Source organism: Pseudonaja textilis, chromosome 4, assembly GCF_049901715.1.
Source record: "Pseudonaja textilis isolate UNSWEBS1 chromosome 4, rPseTex1.2, whole genome shotgun sequence".
Taxonomy (NCBI): domain Eukaryota; kingdom Metazoa; phylum Chordata; class Lepidosauria; order Squamata; family Elapidae; genus Pseudonaja; species Pseudonaja textilis.
In genome coordinates, this window is record NC_141993.1 from 34,768,306 (window position 1) to 34,787,125 (window position 18,820).

At 35.0% G+C, this 18,820-nt stretch overlaps 1 protein-coding gene across 9 annotated transcripts in view; it reads left to right on the forward strand.

Moving 5' to 3' along the window:
• Positions 1-18,820, forward strand: part of CTBP2 (C-terminal binding protein 2) — a 239,604-nt gene that overhangs the window by 196,743 nt on the left and 24,041 nt on the right. For all 9 annotated transcript variants that reach the window (XM_087932551.1, XM_087932552.1, XM_087932557.1 and 6 more), the window contains one exon: positions 15,157-15,311. In XM_087932551.1, the coding sequence (XP_087788677.1) occupies positions 15,157-15,311 (155 nt within the window). The remainder of the gene's footprint in view (positions 1-15,156; positions 15,312-18,820) is intronic.

An 18,820-nucleotide genomic window follows, 5' to 3' on the forward strand; every position in this document is an offset into this window, starting at 1 on the left:
GTAATAGCATGAGAATTGCAGGTTCTAATCATGCACCCTTGACCATTTTTATCCCGTTTAGGAGTATAACAGCTCATGCCAGAAACTGCATTTTCATGTTTGGTTTGTTGTATGTTGATTTCAGAAGAACTTCTTCGTTTCCTAACATGGCTCATAAAGATACTTATTGAGGTCTTTTAATTCTCATTTCAGCTGCTCTTTTTATTCACTCCATTTTGACAGACCCGCTTTACAAGGGTGATCTGTCAAAGACGCTGAAAATGGAAGTGTTACTGTTTTGCACTGGTTTATTCTGTAGTTCTTGGAAGAGGACAAAAGAGATAGCCTTAAAATTGGAAATCAAGTTTACTGTTTCTGTCCCTTCTCTTTTTTCTGTTTTTCTGACTCCTCCAGTTTTAAAAATACAGTGTATACAGCTCTTTTACTTTCAATTCCTTTAGCTCCCTTTGTATTGGTTATTTATTTGAGAATTTGAGTTTGAAATTTTTGTTTTATCCATTTTTAAGATTTTGTTATTTCTCTTTTCCATAAACAGAATCTTATATATATTGACTGATCTTAATTTGGGAGTCACTTTTTAGAGACCACATACAGAAAGTTTTCAGATAAGCTTTCAAAAAAGTACTTTGAAAAAGCTGTGAAAGAACTGCTTGCATGTTTATCTCTACAGGTAGTCCTTGTTTAGCAACTGTCCCATATAGTGACCATTCACAGTTATAGCGTTGAAGAAAAAGTAACTTTGTGACCAATCCTTACATCTACAACTTTTGAAGATGTTTAAAGCAATTAGGAAGGCATATTTTGCTACATTCAAACATTTTGAGCTTGGAAAGAATAGGACGTTGTTCACCTGCAAAAGGAGTTTTTCATGTATCTTACATTAAGAGATAGCTGACTTCTTCCTTTGTATTCTGTACTTCAAATGTGCATACACACACATGCACACTTTAATTTTTTTAATGAACTATATTACAGCTGGCTGTATTAAGAATTTACTGCATATTTGATGTTCTCCCAGTCATAAGCTTTCCAGTGAATGTCATTCCACAAAGTAATATTTCTCACTTTCTCACAAAATGTCTATTATGTAAAATCTGAAATCTTGGGGAAAGGGTGGGGATAAAAGTAGATTAAAATTTTCTTCTGTGTTTCTCTGCTAATCTAATTAAAATAATGTCAAAAAATAGTACATACTATTATAAATAATAAAAGGAATTTAAAATCATATGTCATTTCAAAATGAAATAATAATAGAACAAAACAAAACCAGTTTGTATACAGGTAGCCTTTAACTTATGACCACAATTGAACCCCAAGTTTCTGTTGCTAAGCAAGACATTTGTTAAGTGAGTTTTGCCCCACTTTGAGATCTTTCTCACCATATTTGTTAAGTAAATCATTGCATTTGTTAAATTAATAACACAGTTGTTAAGTTAATCTGCCTTCTCCATTGACTTTGCATATCCAAAGGTCACAAAAGGTGATCACATGATCCCAGGACACTGCAATTGTCAATATGAGTCAGTTGCCAAGCATCTAACTGTTGATCACATGACCATGCCGATGCTGCAGCAGTTGTAAGTCTGAAAAACAGTCATAAGTCGTTTTTTTCAGTGCCATTGTAACTTTGAACAGACACTAAATGAACTGTTGTAAGACAAGACTACCTGTATAAAGTCCTCTGTTGTAGTTTTAACAAGACAGTTGTAACTTACTCTTATTAAACATTTCTGAAGTATCCAATATGTGCATTTTTTGTATTTGTTGAATTCATGACATTTTAAGATGAGGTTAATAAAATGAACTTGCTGGTTTATGATAGAATCTCTTTATAAAACATTCTAAAGTAATAGAAGAGTAATTCACATAACTAAATGTGACTCTCCATTTGTTTGGTAAGAGAAGACATTCAAACTTGTTATTCCAGAGGCTGCATTAATATAATAATTAATATCAATTTAACCAACTTTCTTCTGCTTCCTATAAAATTATGGTTTAGGGGCCATAATTAATTTTTTCACAGTCTTTAACTACTCTGAAACATAAGAATCTAGCAATAGAATCTGAACCAAATAAATAAAATAAATATTTAAGTTTGGATTAACATAAATAGCATAGCTATTTAAAAGACAATGGAGAAATTCTAAAAATTAAAAAAGGAATAAGTGCTAGCATTATGATTGCTTGGTGTTTTATAGAAGCCCAAGCAGCTTTTTTATTATTTGTAAATAAGAAAAAGATCCTATAGGATCTTACAACAATATGATGCACATATGGCTGAGGTTTTAAATATCGCATTTGTAACATTGAAATACATATATGGCTCATTACAGTGCTTTTCATGGCAAGATTGAAAGCAGCCTACTAATAGAAACAGTTGCTTTTGTCATGGATTGTCCATTAGTGTGTTATATAATTGTCAACTGACGATTTGGAGTTTTCTAAGAATTGATGAACATAAAATACTGGGTAACATTTGTTCTTTCGCTCTTGAAAGAGGGCTCTGGGGATCTCTGTGAACAGCAGTTGGACAAATGCGAGACTACTTAAATTTCCCTACCATATGATGTGTTATGTTCTGAAAATATAGTTTCTGAAGCAAGTGCTACTCCATCATTTCTCTCTATAAAGTAATAAGGATGCAATAAAATGCATGCACAAACTTTTCTGAAATAGCAAGCATTTATATATTCATTCATTTGGAATTTTAGATAGAATATTATTATATCATTTTGGGGGCTAGGTTTTCAGTGTAGGAAATGGTGGATCATTAAGCAGTCCAGTCTATTATTCCTTTTTTAGGAAAGAAATAAATTACACAGCTTATCTTTAATGCCACTATTGAAGTAGATATTATTTGGAGATAATTTCATAATGGTAGAACTGGCATTAAGATGCGTCTGTTATAACCAACCAATGAATTGTTTACACTCTTTGTGTCAAAATATTTAGCTGTTATGTTACCTTTCCGTATTTGTATCTCTTTAATCCTAGTGTAAATACTGTAGTGGATATAATTGGGATATCTGTGTCAGTTGGGTTATTTTTGGACTATTTAAAATCTTTGTCTTAAACAAATAATCCTCAATGTGTCTTTTAGAGCTACTTAGAAGTGCTTCTTACAATATATGTTGGCTACCCTCATTTCCCTCTTACCATCTGGAAATCAATCCTAAACCATGAAACAATACATTTTTATTTCACACAACATTTAATTTTCTTTCTATGGCATATAATCTCTGTTGTATTATAGACTTAGGGCTGCTTTGAAGATGTGTGGAATCAGGTACAAGACAGCAACTGATTAATTTTGATTACTTTATTTTAATTTTCTTGTACTTAGCAATTTCTCCTGAAATTTAAGGAATGGTAGTCAGTCCACAATCAGACACTTCTTTGCAAGCATAATCTATCTGTTTGTTTGAACCTTGCCAGTTTAATTATTCCACTGTTATATCCTAATAGAGTGAGAAAAAGCACTTGCTCAATATTTAATGTTTTGCTTATGGTTGAAATATAAGTATTTTTTCACAACTATCAAGAAAATTGAACAGGGTGTTTTGATATTGCTACAGTCTCTTTAAAAGTTTGAACCCAGTATTGGGACATATATTTGATTTATAGCTACATATGGATGTTTTTGTTGAAAATGGCATCTAATCACTTTAAAATGGCTATATCTAATCCCACATGATCTGGAGTGGATGCACTTGAGTCATTTGCCAGTCATAGTGACTTCATGTTATGAGCAACAACTTATATTTCTTTGCATTACCCTTTGGGGAATAACCAATTAATGGTAACAATGACCAGCCATTTTAAAAAAAATACTTGAGAGAAAAACATTTTTCAGTACAGTATTCAATAAATTTCCAGCAAAGGGTACTAGGTTTTGAAGGATTCTGAGAAGGATTCCTCGAGTTATTTTTCTCAAGCTTTTTAGTTCTGGCTTTCCACCATTTCCAGGAGCATTCTCTTTCTTCTTTTCAAGTTATAGCTATATACTGCAAAGTGCTACAATAGAAAATGTGAGGCTGCTTTATAAAAGACTTAATGGACTTTTTGCTTGAAATGAAAAAAAATTGAACTGGTAATTTTGAAATTTATTGGTTAAAAAGTTTTGCTTATGAGAAGATGGAAACCATAATATATAATTTGGGAATGTGTAATTGTTGAAAAGAAGATTGGAAGTAGCTTAGATACTTTTTGCTTGTTTACACCTTGCCAAATTGTCAATAAGAAATAGAAAGTATAAATGGACTCCCTCACATTATCAAAAAACCATCACAGATGATTTACTGAATATTGTTTGCTCATGGCTTAATGCTACAATCCATGTCTGAATATTTTTTCAGAAATATATCATGTCTGAATTTTAAAAATTTATTCATTTATTTTTGCAAAATCTGAGTTCTTTCCTGGAGCAATTATGGTCTGGGTTATGTTTTTCATATCTTCTTTTCCAGCATTTAAATACTTCGTTTTAGAATTCTGATGTTAGGCAGCATCAAAAAGTGAACAGTGGCATTTTTTTCCTTCCCCTGCAATTATCAAAACAATATAATGAAAGAAGGTATAAAGTTGAATTTTATAAGTGTAGTACTGCCTTCTCTGTTCTCTTCTTCCCTTTTCAACAAAGTTATGTTAATATCTATTACATTATTGTCGTTGCAACTGGCTACTCTTAGTTGTCTTCTCTGCTCTTCTTATGAAAATAATACTGGATATTTAGCAAAATTAATAAAGTTAATGGCTTTAGTATTGGATATATCAGGATTATGAGGTCATGTAACATTGAAATGTTGTTTTAGAGGTAGAATTTCTGGGAATGCTATAATCAATTCTTGGGAGTATCCTGGCCTCATGATCTCCTTTTGTGGCCTTCTGACAAACAAAGTCAACAGGGAAGCCAGAACAATTTATTAACTTTGTTACTAACTTAACAATTGTAGTGATTCACTAAACAACTGTAGCAAGGTTTTAAAATGGGGGGAGAACTCATTTGTTTTGTTTAGTAATGAAAATTTTGGTTTTAATTATAGTCATAAATTAAGGACTATCGTATGGGCTGATATCATTATTGTATAATGGCTATAATTTGTACACAACAAGTCTAGCTGATTAGCTTAAAATAATTTCATAAGAATTTATTCATGAGGATCAATGTGGGCTTTTACCTAAAAGAAAGCTAAAGAAGAATGTTAGAAATGAGTTAGATATTTGGAGCAACATGATGAAAAAGAAAAGTCACATTGATTTTTTAAGTTAAGAAAAGGCCTTTGACAATTTGAACTGAGTTTTCTTGATCAAGGTTTTGGAAGATAAGAATTTTGGAGATAACTTTATAAAATGGATAAGATTCATTTAGAAAGCATACATAATTGTCACTAGTCAACACAAACTCAGAGAACATCAAGGCCCTGAGCTACGTGTATTCTCTTCCCTTGGGACTTTTATTCAAATTTGAAACAGAAAGTAAGTAAAAAAAATGCATGGTAGCATGGGCTAGATTTTGTTATAATATATAGGTGGAACAATGGGAAAATATGTGGCTGAAAGAGCTTTGAGATTTACATTGTTATAACCTTAAAAGAGAATTTTTATACAATGATGTATTGTTGGTATATGTCACCAGAGAAATTGTCCAGAAAGTATAAAGACACTTCAAATTTATATTGGAAATTAAAAGATTAAAAGAAGAAAAGGGGAAATTTTATCATATTTGGTAGTTGTGTAAAAAAAAATCCTTGAAAGTTTTAAATTCAAATACATGCATTGTCTCAAAGGATTTAAGATTCATAAACAATTGAGACCTGTGGTATTTCTTTTGGGATTAATGAATGAACAGTTGGAATAAGCCATGGAACTGGTTTTTGTATATGATAACTGCAGTGAGATTATTGTATGCATAATAATCTAATAAATGTTATGTAAAACATTTAAAAACAAACAGTAATTCCAGCATTAAAAGTCAAGGTCTGTGAAACCTGAATGAAAAGATTTTCATATAGTGCTGTGACCAACAATTCTAACTAATTTTTCTAAGAGGAGCATTATTCTGAGACCATAATCAAAATAATCCTAGAGGCATCATCTATTTTGATCGTTACTGAATTTCTGGTGACAATGCAGACCTAATTGTTTTCCAGAATTAAAAATCTGCCCCTTCCAATACAACTTTGGGCCAAACAATTTGAATATTATCACCCAAATTGGTATCTAGACTTGAATATCCATTTATTGAACCTCAGTGGTGTCTATATAGCTTCACCATACTTTCTTAAAAGACAAGTATACTCTCAGACCATTGTTCTGTATAACTCTGCACTTATCCACACTATTCAAGTAATATCTGTACTGACCTATATATCCTCAGCACTTCCACCAGATCTCTTTTCCATGTCTTTCAGTAATTTGTGTTTCGTTAGTAAATCCTGTGTTCCAGAAAGTATAAAGAGCATTATATTATAAAATGTTTGTCTTCTCTGATATTGTCTGCTCTGCTGAGCAGCTGATTCTCATTTCTCAGTCAGACGTATCTGCCCTTTATCTCCTACTTAATCTCCTGGATGGGAAACCCCAAGATTTGAACATGGGCTCAGACCAGTAGTCTGCTAACAAACTATCTCGTAAGGGCAACTTAATGTGTAACACACTTGTCCCCAGCTTTAGATAGAACGGTAGTATTGAAAGCTACCAGAGACCTTAGAAAGTATAGGGCTTACATATCTTTCTTGTTAGACTTCTTCTGAAAAAGATCTAAAACCCTTTCCATGCTAATTCAGTGACCAAAACCCTTTCCATGCTAATTCAATATTAAGGTAGACTTACCCAGATCCATAAACTTAATGTAATCCAAGAATGTTTGGGATTGTCCAGCTATTATCTGCTCAAACATATTGCCTAAGACAGATATGTTATTAAAATGCCACTACCATGATCCAGAGAAATTCTTGTTTGGAAGAGTTCTCTGTTTCTGATGGTTGTTACTATGTAGTTCAGATCTCATTGATTCAAAGATTAAGATATAACATTTCTAACAAAAACCTATTATAACTATAAATGCTTAATTTTACTTGGATTGTGTCCAAATGTAAATATAATTATGCCACCTAATATTACAAATACATTTGAGAAATAAATGTGCTTGCATCTACAGCTTCTTAAATTATGCTGTACCTTATGTAGCATGACTCTGTCCATTATCTATCTCAATGTTTTTCAATTAATTTAAGTTGTTAAGATTGTAATATATAGGCAAAATATTTAGCAGTATTTGATTGCTCGCCTATGTGATTCTCACAAGGGGCAGGAAAAACTACCTGCACTCTGATTTCTTCTGGCTCTTCAAGTTTAATTTTTGACTCACTAATATACGAAAATGACATTTAGATGCAAACTTTCCTCTTAATTGCATATTAAACTTTTATTTTTTTAAACTACCAAAAAGTATTAAACATTGCTACTTCTTCTTAAAATGATAAATGGATGTGGTAACATCCCAATTTCTAGAAAATACTTACTTGTTAAGACAAGACAGCCCTCTGTGACTATTTGCAAAATGTACCACCCAAACAGCAATAGTGATCTAACAAAATACACGTATTTGTCTGTCCCTCTCTCGGGACTCGTCATTTCAGCTAAAGTCCTAATCTAAGTGCAGTATATGTATCACTGAAACACATTTCACTTTAAATATCAAATTGGGTTACTCGTGGCAGATATTAAATATATTTTTCAGGAGCCACACATTTAAGTCAAATGGGAGGTCAGATTTATTGGGGGGGTATAGCTCTTTCATGATTTATTCAAGCACCAGAAAAGAACTTTGATTAGTTAAAAGCTGTGGTAAAGTCTTGTGGGAGTATTTGTGAGAGTCTGGAGCTGTCAGAGATAACTGTAACTCCTTCAGCAAATTTCAGACTATTCTTCTGTAGTCGGACAAAACCCTTTTCTTTTCCCTCTTTTGTCCAGAAAGGCATTTGTCTTGAAACTGTGTGGCTGTGGACATGGGGTGCTTGTTTGAAGATTCCCCTTCGTAGTCAAGAAGAGAATCGGCTCGCCAAATATTGGTGTAGTATTTTATACTCTTCTCCTCCCTTCTTGTTCTAATCCTCCTTTTATTTCCTGTATAGTTTTTAATAAGAAAATTGTGGAGGCAAAGTTTTCAAGGCAAGGGCCCATTTCCTGTTTTCTTTCCTCTGTTTGCTTAACAAAGTGTGCCTTACTTTTCTAGCTGCAGTGACTTTTGTTGCTAATAAGTAGTTCGTGAAAACGCTTGGCTTGCTCTTTGATTCACTTTTTATATACTGTCAGAGGAGATGTTTAAAACAGTCTTTCTCGGCTTTTTTGTGTTTTGTTATTTTTTTTTAAAAAAGGAAAAGAAGTGGCGTGACACAAGCAAGTGAGATTAATAAGAATTAAGCAAATGGCTTCTCTTCTTTTGTTTCAATGAGATAGTAGCCGTCTTGCAGCTACACAAAGGCTGCCATTTACCAGAGAGGACTCCCTCATTCTCTTGGCAGGGGTACCATTGGAATCGGATACAAGTGGGTGGCAAAGAGCAAAAGAGGACAAGCAGGCTTTGTGTGTGGTTTTTTTTAAAAAAGAAACAGCGACAACCAAATCGTTTTCAGTATTGAACTGCCACTCAACCAGCTGTGCAGCTTGCGAATTGGGATGGACCAGTTCTCCCTGCAGATAGAAAACAGTTCCTTGCCATCCCTCTTCCCCTGCTTTCCCAATCTTTCTCTTAAAAGCTGCCACTGAAATATTGGCTCAACTCCATCAAGAGCTGAAAGCTCAAGAAAATATTTATTGAACAATGCTTCTGACAACTGCCAATACATTGGAAGAGACCACTTATTTTTAAAGCAGTTTTATATCACCTTGTTGGTATTCCAGTCAGAAAAACTGAATTCAATTTATTTTCTATTGTACATATCTTTTTCTTTACTGATGATGGTTCCCATTGAATACAGTCACACATTTCTATCTCTCTGGCTCTTTTTTTTGCCTTGCTTTCTTTCTATAAAAAAGCTACCCATATGTAGACAATGAACTATCTATTTGGTTTGTACTTTGCACAATGCCGCTGCAGGAGTAATGCAAAAAAAAGAGAGGCTTTTCCACCAATAAGTTACTATCTGGTCTTAAGAATATAGGTGCTGAACCACATTTTGCGTGGGTGTGTTTAAGTTTGCAACCAAAATCATTCACAGGGATGGACAATGTTAATTAAGTGCTCCTAAGAGAAGAATCTCTCTACACTTCATTCATGGACCAATTCATTCCTTTTTTTTAATGTGCTGAGTTGTTTTTGATATAGGATGTGTTGGTCTAAAAGCTCTTGAGGAGGAGGCAGATGAATCATTTCAGATAATACATTTTGACCAAGAGACGTATATTTTTCATATAACTTTAGACAGCAAATCTGTCAGTGGTTTTTCTTAAAATAATGCAGCATGTTCTTTATTACTCCAGGTCTCAAGTTTTATTTCTGACAAGCTGAAATCATTAGCGTCATCCAATTGTTAATTAAACATTCAAATAGTTGTGTTTAAATAATTGATTTTTTTTCAATATAACAATATAACATTTGTAATTTTAAAAATAAAGAGATAGATATTATTCTTAAATGTTTTTAACAAGCAAACCTTGTCAAGCCAGCTATTTAATCAGAACATAAAGGCATTTCAAAGGCTAGGCATAGATTCCCCCAAATGCATAGTTAATTATAAATGTTTCCCGCTTTAGTTATGAACCAAGCTCTGATTACAAATTATAGAGGAATATGGGAACAGTATTACTTGCATTGGCCTTGTCAATCCATTTTCTTGGTGGGGAGTCTCTCTTCAGTTTCCCTCCCATTTCCTTCCCCATTTTCATTGTGATAGTAACACCACAAGGGTGTGCACAGCGAGGCAGTTGTCAAAATCAAATGGAATGTCTTTGTAAATCAGCTTGCCCCCCTACATTGTTAACCTTCTGGAAATTCTTTAAAAACAAAACTATTTCAAAAAAATTTATGGTGAGTGATAGGAGTGGTTGTTTATGAATGTTACTGTGATTGTAATGTCTGCTTTAATGAAAAGAAGGATAAGGGTAATAGGATAGCAGTGTTCCAATATCTCAGGGGCTTCCACAAAGAAGAGGGAGTCAAGCTATTCTCCAAAGCACTAAGACCAGGACAAGAAGCAACAGATAGAAACTAATCAAGGAGAGAAGCAACCTAGAACATTTCCTCACTGAACAATTAATCAGTAGAACAACTTGCCTCCAGAAGTTGTGAATGCTCCAACACTGGACGTTTTTAAGAAGAGATTGGACAACTATTCGTATAAAATGCTATAGGGTTTCATGATCAGTGGGACAGCAGGTTTCCTGAGCAGGGGGTTTCCTGAGCAGAGAGTTGGACTAGAGGACCTCCAAGGTCCCTTCCAACGTTATTCCATTATTGTGGTTTTATTGAACACACACACACACACACACACACACACACCAAGGCTGTTATGGTAGATACTTTTTTGTTTTTTACTTATTGCTAATTGCCAAGTGTTCTTTTGATTGCAGAGATATGAGTTTGATATCTGCTGAATAAATAACTCACATTAGCCACTAGAACTGGGAGATAGTTAGGGTGACTAGGAATGCAAAGTTGTTAGTTCCCAGTATCTGAATCTCAAACTGTAGGAACATTCTGCATGCAAGCTAAGTTTTTTACTACTTGTTTCCATGTTCCAAATTGATCTGAAAAGTTATTTGGATAGACATATTGATTGAGCCACGGTGGCGGAGTGGTTAGAGTGCAGTACTGCAGGCTACTTCTGTTGCCTGCTGGCTGCCTGCAGTTTGGCAGTTGAAATCTCACCAGGCTCAAGGTTGACTCAGCTTCCATCCTTCCGAGGTGGATAAAATGAGGACCCAGATTGTTGGGGGCAAGAAGCTGACTCTGTAAACTTACAGAGGACTGTAAAGCACTGTGAAGCAGTATATAAGTCTAAGTGCTATTGCTATTTCATAACCTCCAAAGAGCTAACTAGATAAACAGACTGTTGCCCCAAATTTCACAAAATGCTAAATGTACAGAATCGGCATGCTGTATAATGCATAATAAAATGGATAACTTGCAACTTCTAATTTTGCATGAATTTAATTGCTTTTTCCCTTGTAATTTCCCTTTTGTCCGGATCTAAGGGTAGTTGTTTTTTTTTGGGGGGCTTTGAACCAATGTTGTCGTTTAGCAACTGCCTTGATAATTCCCTGCATTTTTCTTGGCAAGTTTTTTCAGATGTTTACCACTGCCTCCTTCCTAGGGATGAGAAAGGTACTGACCAAGGTGGCTTCATGCCTAAGATGAGACTCAGGGTCTTCTGGTTTCTAGCCTGGTAGTTCAACCATTACCTCAAACTGACTCATAAGTGTCCATTAATAATTGTAGTCATAACATTATCTTAGGCAATATTTGTGAACTACTGGGCATATTTAAATTGGGACCAGATATTGTCCTGGGTGTCTTCTCAAAAAGGCTGCCATAAAGGAATGGACAGTCACAAAACCCGTTTACAGAATGTAGACTAACAAATTTGCTTAACACTGTCCTCAACTCCTTAGGGCACTATTTATTTATTTTTATTTTTTATTTATTCATTTTGATTTGTCAATTGCTTACAAGATAATAGGTATAAGTATATACATAGTTATGAATACATGAAATGGGTACATATAAGAAAAATAAAAGAAACAATAGGACAGGGACAGTAGGCACGTTGGTGCGCTTATGCACGCCCCCTACAGACCTCTTAGGAAAGGGGTGAGGTCAATAGTAGACAGTCTAAGGTTAAAGTTTTTGGGGTTTGGGAAAGAAACCACAGAATTAGGCAGAGTATTCTAGACATTGACCACTCTGTTGCTGAAATCGTATTTCCTGCAATCAAGTTTGGTGCGGTTAACCTTGAGTTTCTATCTATTGTGTGCTCTTGTATTGTTATGGTTTATTTTAGCTTTCCTTTCTCTTTCTTCAAACAACCCCTGGGCTTGCATTTTTATGCCCCAAACTGTGAGGTCATGTTAACTCAATGTCATTCTTGTGGATAAAAATGATCCTTTGAAAGAATATATAGATAAATTAAAGAACATTGAAAATATTAAGATTGTTGAGCAGGGAGCCTGGTGAAGACCATGGAAGTCCTAGAGATATCATGCTGTTTCAGCTCTAAGCACTCGCTCCCTCAAGCCCTTCCAGGAATTGATGTAACCCTAATACAAGATAATGTCTGGCCTTGCAGTTAGTATTATTCTTATCATCCCTTACTAATATGGCCAATGGTGAGGAAAAGTGGAAATTTTACTCCATCAGTTTTAACAAGGTCACACTTTGGTCAGTGATATAGACAGCAGAAAGGACATGTGTATATACTGATAAATGTAGTAATTTGGTTTAACAATAGAGGAGATTAGAATAGATTTTTTTTCTTGATTTTGTTCTGTATGATTAACTGTCACATCTCCAGCCCTTCCTTATGAACATGGATTGCATTCCACAAATGTTTTCATTGTCTTTCATTTTCCAGTGCTGAACAATAAAATAAATCAAAGCAATAATCTTAAGGGACATGTTTGTAAGATTCCAGAATTCTCCTGCCTTAACAGGGAAATAGTTCGAAGTAATTGTTTCTTTCAGACCTTAGAAACAATTTTGAAGTAATCAGTGTTATGTCTTGTGATTGGAGTGGCCTTGAGTCAGATACTGCTAGGGGTGTATGTATGTGTGAGAGAGAAAGATGGGGGAGGGGAGAGAGAGAGAGAGAGAGGAAAGAAAGAAAGAAAGAAAGAAAGAAAGAAAGAAAGAAAGAAAGAAAGAAAGAAAGAAAGAAAGAAAGAAAGAAAGAACTTACCAAAATATAGGTAGTCCTCGACTTACGACCACAATTGAGCCCAAAATTTCTATTGCTAAGTGAGAAATGTGTTAAGTGAATTTTGCCCCATTTTACAACTTTTCTTGCCACAGTTGTTAAATGAATCACTGCAGTTGTTAAGTTAATCACATGGTTGTTAAGTGAATCTGGCTTCCCCATTGACTTTGCTTGTCAGAAGGTCGCAAGAGGGATCACATGACCCCAGGACACATCCCCAGGATTTTCTTTTATTTCAGCCTGTGGAATACTTCAGATACTTCATGGTATCTAGTATGGATCTTCCAAAATGTCTGGTTACAATTGCCAGTGGCTAGAAATGAATAGCTAGATCTTAGAAGGGGCATTTAGTCAAGATTACAAATTAAAGTATCCTCAATAAATTCTGTGCAAGATCTCAGTATTACTATACTCAGTAGAACTCTTTTATTTCACTATTGTTCATCCCAACAGGGAGTTATAGCCCTAATAAAAATGATGGGCATTATATTGAGAAATGTTACTCCAAGGTGCAATATTTAGCCAAGAGAAATTCATCAGTGTTCCAGTGGGTATTTAAGGAAGCCCTGTGCAAATTACCCATCCAGCTGGAGTTTATTTATTGCTTTAAGTGTTGTAGTTTTGATGCCTAACTCACTATTTCAACATATTTATTTATTTATTTAAAAAAGTAAAGGGCTTCATCTGAAATACATAACTTGGTCAGCTAACAACCAAATTGAAAACACATACACAATAAATACTGAAAAAAAACCCCATAACCTAGGTTGATATAGTCCAGTACAAAGAAAAAAGATCAGCAAGATACAACCATTTCACAAATGAACATTGAGTTCCCTATCATCATGTTATAATGATGTTATATAATGTTATAAACTGAGTAATTCTGAAGCTCTCTACTATTTTTATATGGCAAGCAGTATCAGAATATTTGTGGTAAAAGCTTCAGGAAACAGCAGCAATGTGTGTTTATGCCCTGACTTTAGATTATCATAGTTATATCAAATCAGACAATGACCCAGTTAACAACATCATTATAATCAATGTTACCCTATTTTGGTTAGCAACCATATAATATGCTAGGTGATTGGCATAAAACAAGCTTAAATCAGAAATCACAATACAAATTTATATCAGATACGCATATATAAGAAATTAGTCACAATGCGACCATCAAATGACATCAATAGGTTTTTATTTTTCTCTTTTCTAATAGAACCAGACGGCTACACAAATGTTTGCTATTTTATTATTTCTTTATGTAATTTATAGAACCACCCATCTCTAAAGCAAGTGACTCTGGGCATCTAGGACAAATGTATATCTAAACTAACAACAACAACAAAATAGCTTGCAGCACATTTTGGTAATGGGAGAATCTTAAAATTAGACTGACAAGAGAGTTTGTGTATCTTTATAGCATACACAACTTAGGATGAGTTCTAGTATCAACATCATCATCAAATTTATTTGCCAACCATCTTGCAGTTCAAAGTGACTCATCCTCCTAGGTTGTATATGCTAAAAAGATATATACAAGGTTCCTGAAGGGGTTATGGTGAGTTCTAATCTAAGAGCAAACTTCCTAGTATCTAATATTGACTTTCCTATATTTCCCAAATAGAAGTGCTATGGGTATCTAGCCTTTTCTAAAATTGGAAGTTTTTCCATTGAAAGGTTGGTTTAAGGGAAAATTGATTCTACCCAAAGTAACTTGGAACAAGTGAGACAACCACTTGATGGTCTGTATCTTTATTTATTGCTTAAAAGTGATTCTGGCTCCATCTAGTACTAGTGCCAAAGATTAATTACTGATAGAACCATCTTCCAAGCCAGAACATAATCTCTGTCCTTCCACTTGCATCCATTAGCATGGGTTATTCCTCTGCATGCAGAGATGTAGACCCAGGACTCCTGTGAATGAACTGGGAGTGCTCGTGCCATCTTTGTTGAAGCTAACCCAGGTGTTTCAAATGGGAATCTAATGAAAGTCCTCATAACCATCTTAAAAGTACAGCTCTGTACATAATTTTCCAGGGGTAAGCTTTATGTATCACATTGGGGCTTCTTCTCTGTATGCTGTAAACTATGAATTCAAAGACTAATTGAATATAAATTCCTGCATTAAGCTGCGTCAGTTTACCATTAGAAAGCCAAGGCATTTTAGTACAGATTCAGATGAAGTTCTGTGTTTACATGAGTCACTAGTGTTGCTTTAACATTTATGTTCATTTTATTCCAGGTATACGTCCACAAATAATGAATGGCCCTTTGCATCCTCGTCCATTGGTGGCTTTGCTAGATGGAAGGGATTGTACAGTGGAGATGCCTATTTTGAAAGATTTGGCTACTGTTGCATTCTGTGATGCTCAGTCTACTCAGGAAATACATGAAAAGGTATTTATTAACATTTCAATTTCAAAGCACCTGAGTCCTGTGATCCTAGAGGGCTAAAAGTACACCACCAACAACAAATAACTGAGACAAAACCCCATAATGTCAAACAGGCCGGGGTGGGGTAGGGGGGCAGTCAAAGAATTCTCCTGCCATTCTAGGGAATAATAATCATTGTAGCTTCAAAGTAACAGAAGCGCTGCACATACATAACATGCCCATTGTGGCTCTCACTGCTGCACTCTGGATCAGCTGTAGCTTCTGATTGATCTTCAAGAGCACCCATGTAGAGCACATTACAATATTCCAGTCAAGCTATGACCAAGGCCTGAGTGACTGTCTGAAGGCACTTGCAATCTTGTACCCAAGAATGGGCACAATTAACATACAAGATGAACCTTCTAAAGAAAATTTATCACTTATTACTTGTATGTACACTGAGAGGTTATGCAACGGAGAAGAATTCCTGATGTGTCCAATCACACTTGGCCAATAAAGAATTATATTCTACTCTTAAGAAAATGCTTTGCAAATTAACAAAAAAAGAAGAGTATCCTGTATTTAGCAACAATTCAGCTTTTTTCGAAAAAAGTTCAGGATTTTTACCTGTGGTTCCCAATCATTTTTGTGTAAACTATCATATCATCAAACCATACAAACCATCAGGTACATAATGATTGATTTATGTACTTGGATTGGTTGAGGTATTCCGCAAGTTGTAGTTGAGTAATCTCAAAAACTACAGGTTTCCACTGCTGAATTAACACATTTCTATAATAATTGTACATATAAATTAAAATCAGACAAACTTATAAAATAGGCAAAAGAACATTGTAGTGTAAAATTAGGATTTGCTGCTGACTTCATTTGATTTTGAAACTTATTCCACTTCCACATTCTGCTTTGTGTGCTGTTACAAAGAGATTGAGTCAACAGCTCTTCTCTCAGTGAATATCAAGCTTATGGAAAGTTCTTGCTAATCTTCATGATATAATGATGAATTGAATTGGTATTGTACAGTAAATTGATGACCATGCAGTCTTGATTTAATTGTATGATTTCTCTGCCTCCTTCTGTTTATACTGACATAATTCTCCTGATAATCTGTGACAGATATCTGAAATTTGGATTCCTGCATGCAGCAAAAATCTTTGATAGACTCTGTATGGATTTGATAATTAAATGTGCTACTGATGAAGCCACAATAAATAATCTGATTTTAAAAATTGATCTGACTAGACAGCTTTTATAAATAGATAGGGATCAGAAAGAGATTAATGCAACCAATCTGCCTGATGCAGGTACAGTGCTCCTTAAATTCTCAGCATCAGAGAACAATATTGGAACTAAATAGCATGTGTTCACAAAGTACCGGTTTGGTTATTTTGATTGATTTTCTTACCTGATGTAAATCAGTAGATGAAAGCAAAAAGAAACTATTAAATTAGATAAAATATACTCGGATTTCATCTAGACAATAAGGTAAGTGCTTTCTAGAAACATTGTCAGCTTGGCTAAAAATCTTATCACGTTGATTGGCAAGAATAATTGAGATGAAACCTTGAGTCACCTTGAAATATGAGAAGTAGAAATGTTGCAATAAAGAAGTTAAGAAGTGCTAATATGAAGCAAGCAAATTCCACAGTAATAAGTTAGATCATGGGTGTCAAACTCATTTCGTCATGTTGCTGTCACGTGATGTTTTGTGACGTTTTTCCCCTTCGCAGAGCTGGGGTGGGTGTGGCCTGTGCATGATGCATATGACCCATGGGCCGCCAGTTTGACACCCCTGAGCTAGATGTTCATACATAACATTTCCCTGGTAGCCTTTTTCTAGCTAACTATGAAAAGGAGATTAAGAGTAGAAAAATGACTCAGGGTAAGGATGTACTTCAGCTTTTTTGATTCACTTTTCACTTCTTGCATTCAAGTTTCTGCTGCTGTTTTTCCCACTGAATTTCAGATGTAGTCTTGATTTAGAGAATATTGGAAGTCTTTGTGAAATGTCTAGTTTTACCTTAAGTGATCAGAGTTATGTATAGTCCTAAATACATAACTCTGATCACGTCACAATCATATAAATAGATAAATAACCCATAACCAAATACAGTTAAAAATAATCACTGGTGTGATTCAACTGGTGTAACAACCTGTTCAGTGATCATGCACTTTGCGCGCCTGCACACCATTTTAAAAAGCCTGTTTTCAGCTATAATACTTACCTTCTATTGCAGCCCCAGTGAGTAAAACAGCTGAGGCGCTGCAAAACTGCTCTGCCCCGCGAATCAGCTGTTCTCCAAAACAAGGAAATAAAGCACAGGAAAGGGGGTGGGGTGGGGAATAATCACCAGAATTATCAGTTCACCCGAACCAGTCTGAACCAGTCCCCGAATATAATCCCGAAAACTATAGTCCCCAAAAACCCGCCCCCCAAATATAATCCAGTACAAAAGAAAACCAAGACAATAGATAACAAACTCAGAACTGACTGACCTGTTGGGCTCTTTTAACATCCTGACCCTAATTCCCAGGGGAAAAGTCAGGTCTTAATCACAAAGGGAGGCTGCTTTGTAGAATCAGGCATCATAATAGAGAGGCAGGTCTCCTTGGTCCTGCAAGATGGCCTGTTTAATAGAGGGGAAATGGAGCATGTTCATCCTTTTGAATCTGGAAAGAGAAGAGAGAGATGGACAGTTTTGCAAGTAACCTAACCCTGGTTCACCACACAGGCTTTAAAGCCGATAACCAACATTTTGAATTGCGTGCTGAAAACTAGTACAGCTGCTGTGTTTTGGACCAGTTGAAGGTACCAAGTATTCTTCAAAGGCAGTACCATGTAGAGAACGTTGCAGTAATCTAATCAGGAAGTAAGACATGAATGAGAGTGAACAGACCTCCTAATGTAAGAATGGGCACAACTGGCACACAGGATCAAGCCAATCCAAGGCACCCTATCCACAGCTTTATCTTGCTCTTTTGAGCGGGAGTTCAAACCCCACATCCACTTTGTCTGAAGGGGACTGTAAACCCCATCAAGGGTTAAAGATTAAAAAAAAAACCTACCTGATCCCAGGAGCCAAAAGCTGAAAGGTGCTCAGCCTTGCTAAGATGTATTTGCAGTGTGTTTTCCCCCATCCATACCCTCAGTCTTCAGGCACCATAAAAGAACTTTGACAAAATCAATTATACTATTATTATTGAATACATTTTAGTAACAATTTTTATGTAAGTTTTAGAAGAAAGCAGAAGTTACACTGGTTGGAAATAAGGCTGTTTCATATTTACTGTTGTTTAGAAATAGGAAGACTGCATATATAACTGAAGATTTTAAGTGCTATTTAAATTCCTTGTGTTGTGAATTTTTTTCAGTTGTTTAAATACTCAATTTAAAATCTGTATTATTTAGAGATTAAGCCTCCAAGTGAACTTCTTGTGTTATTGAAAAGGTAAGATTTATTATGAGGTTTATTCAGAAATAAGTGGTTTTGGTGTCTGGGCAAAATTCAGAAACT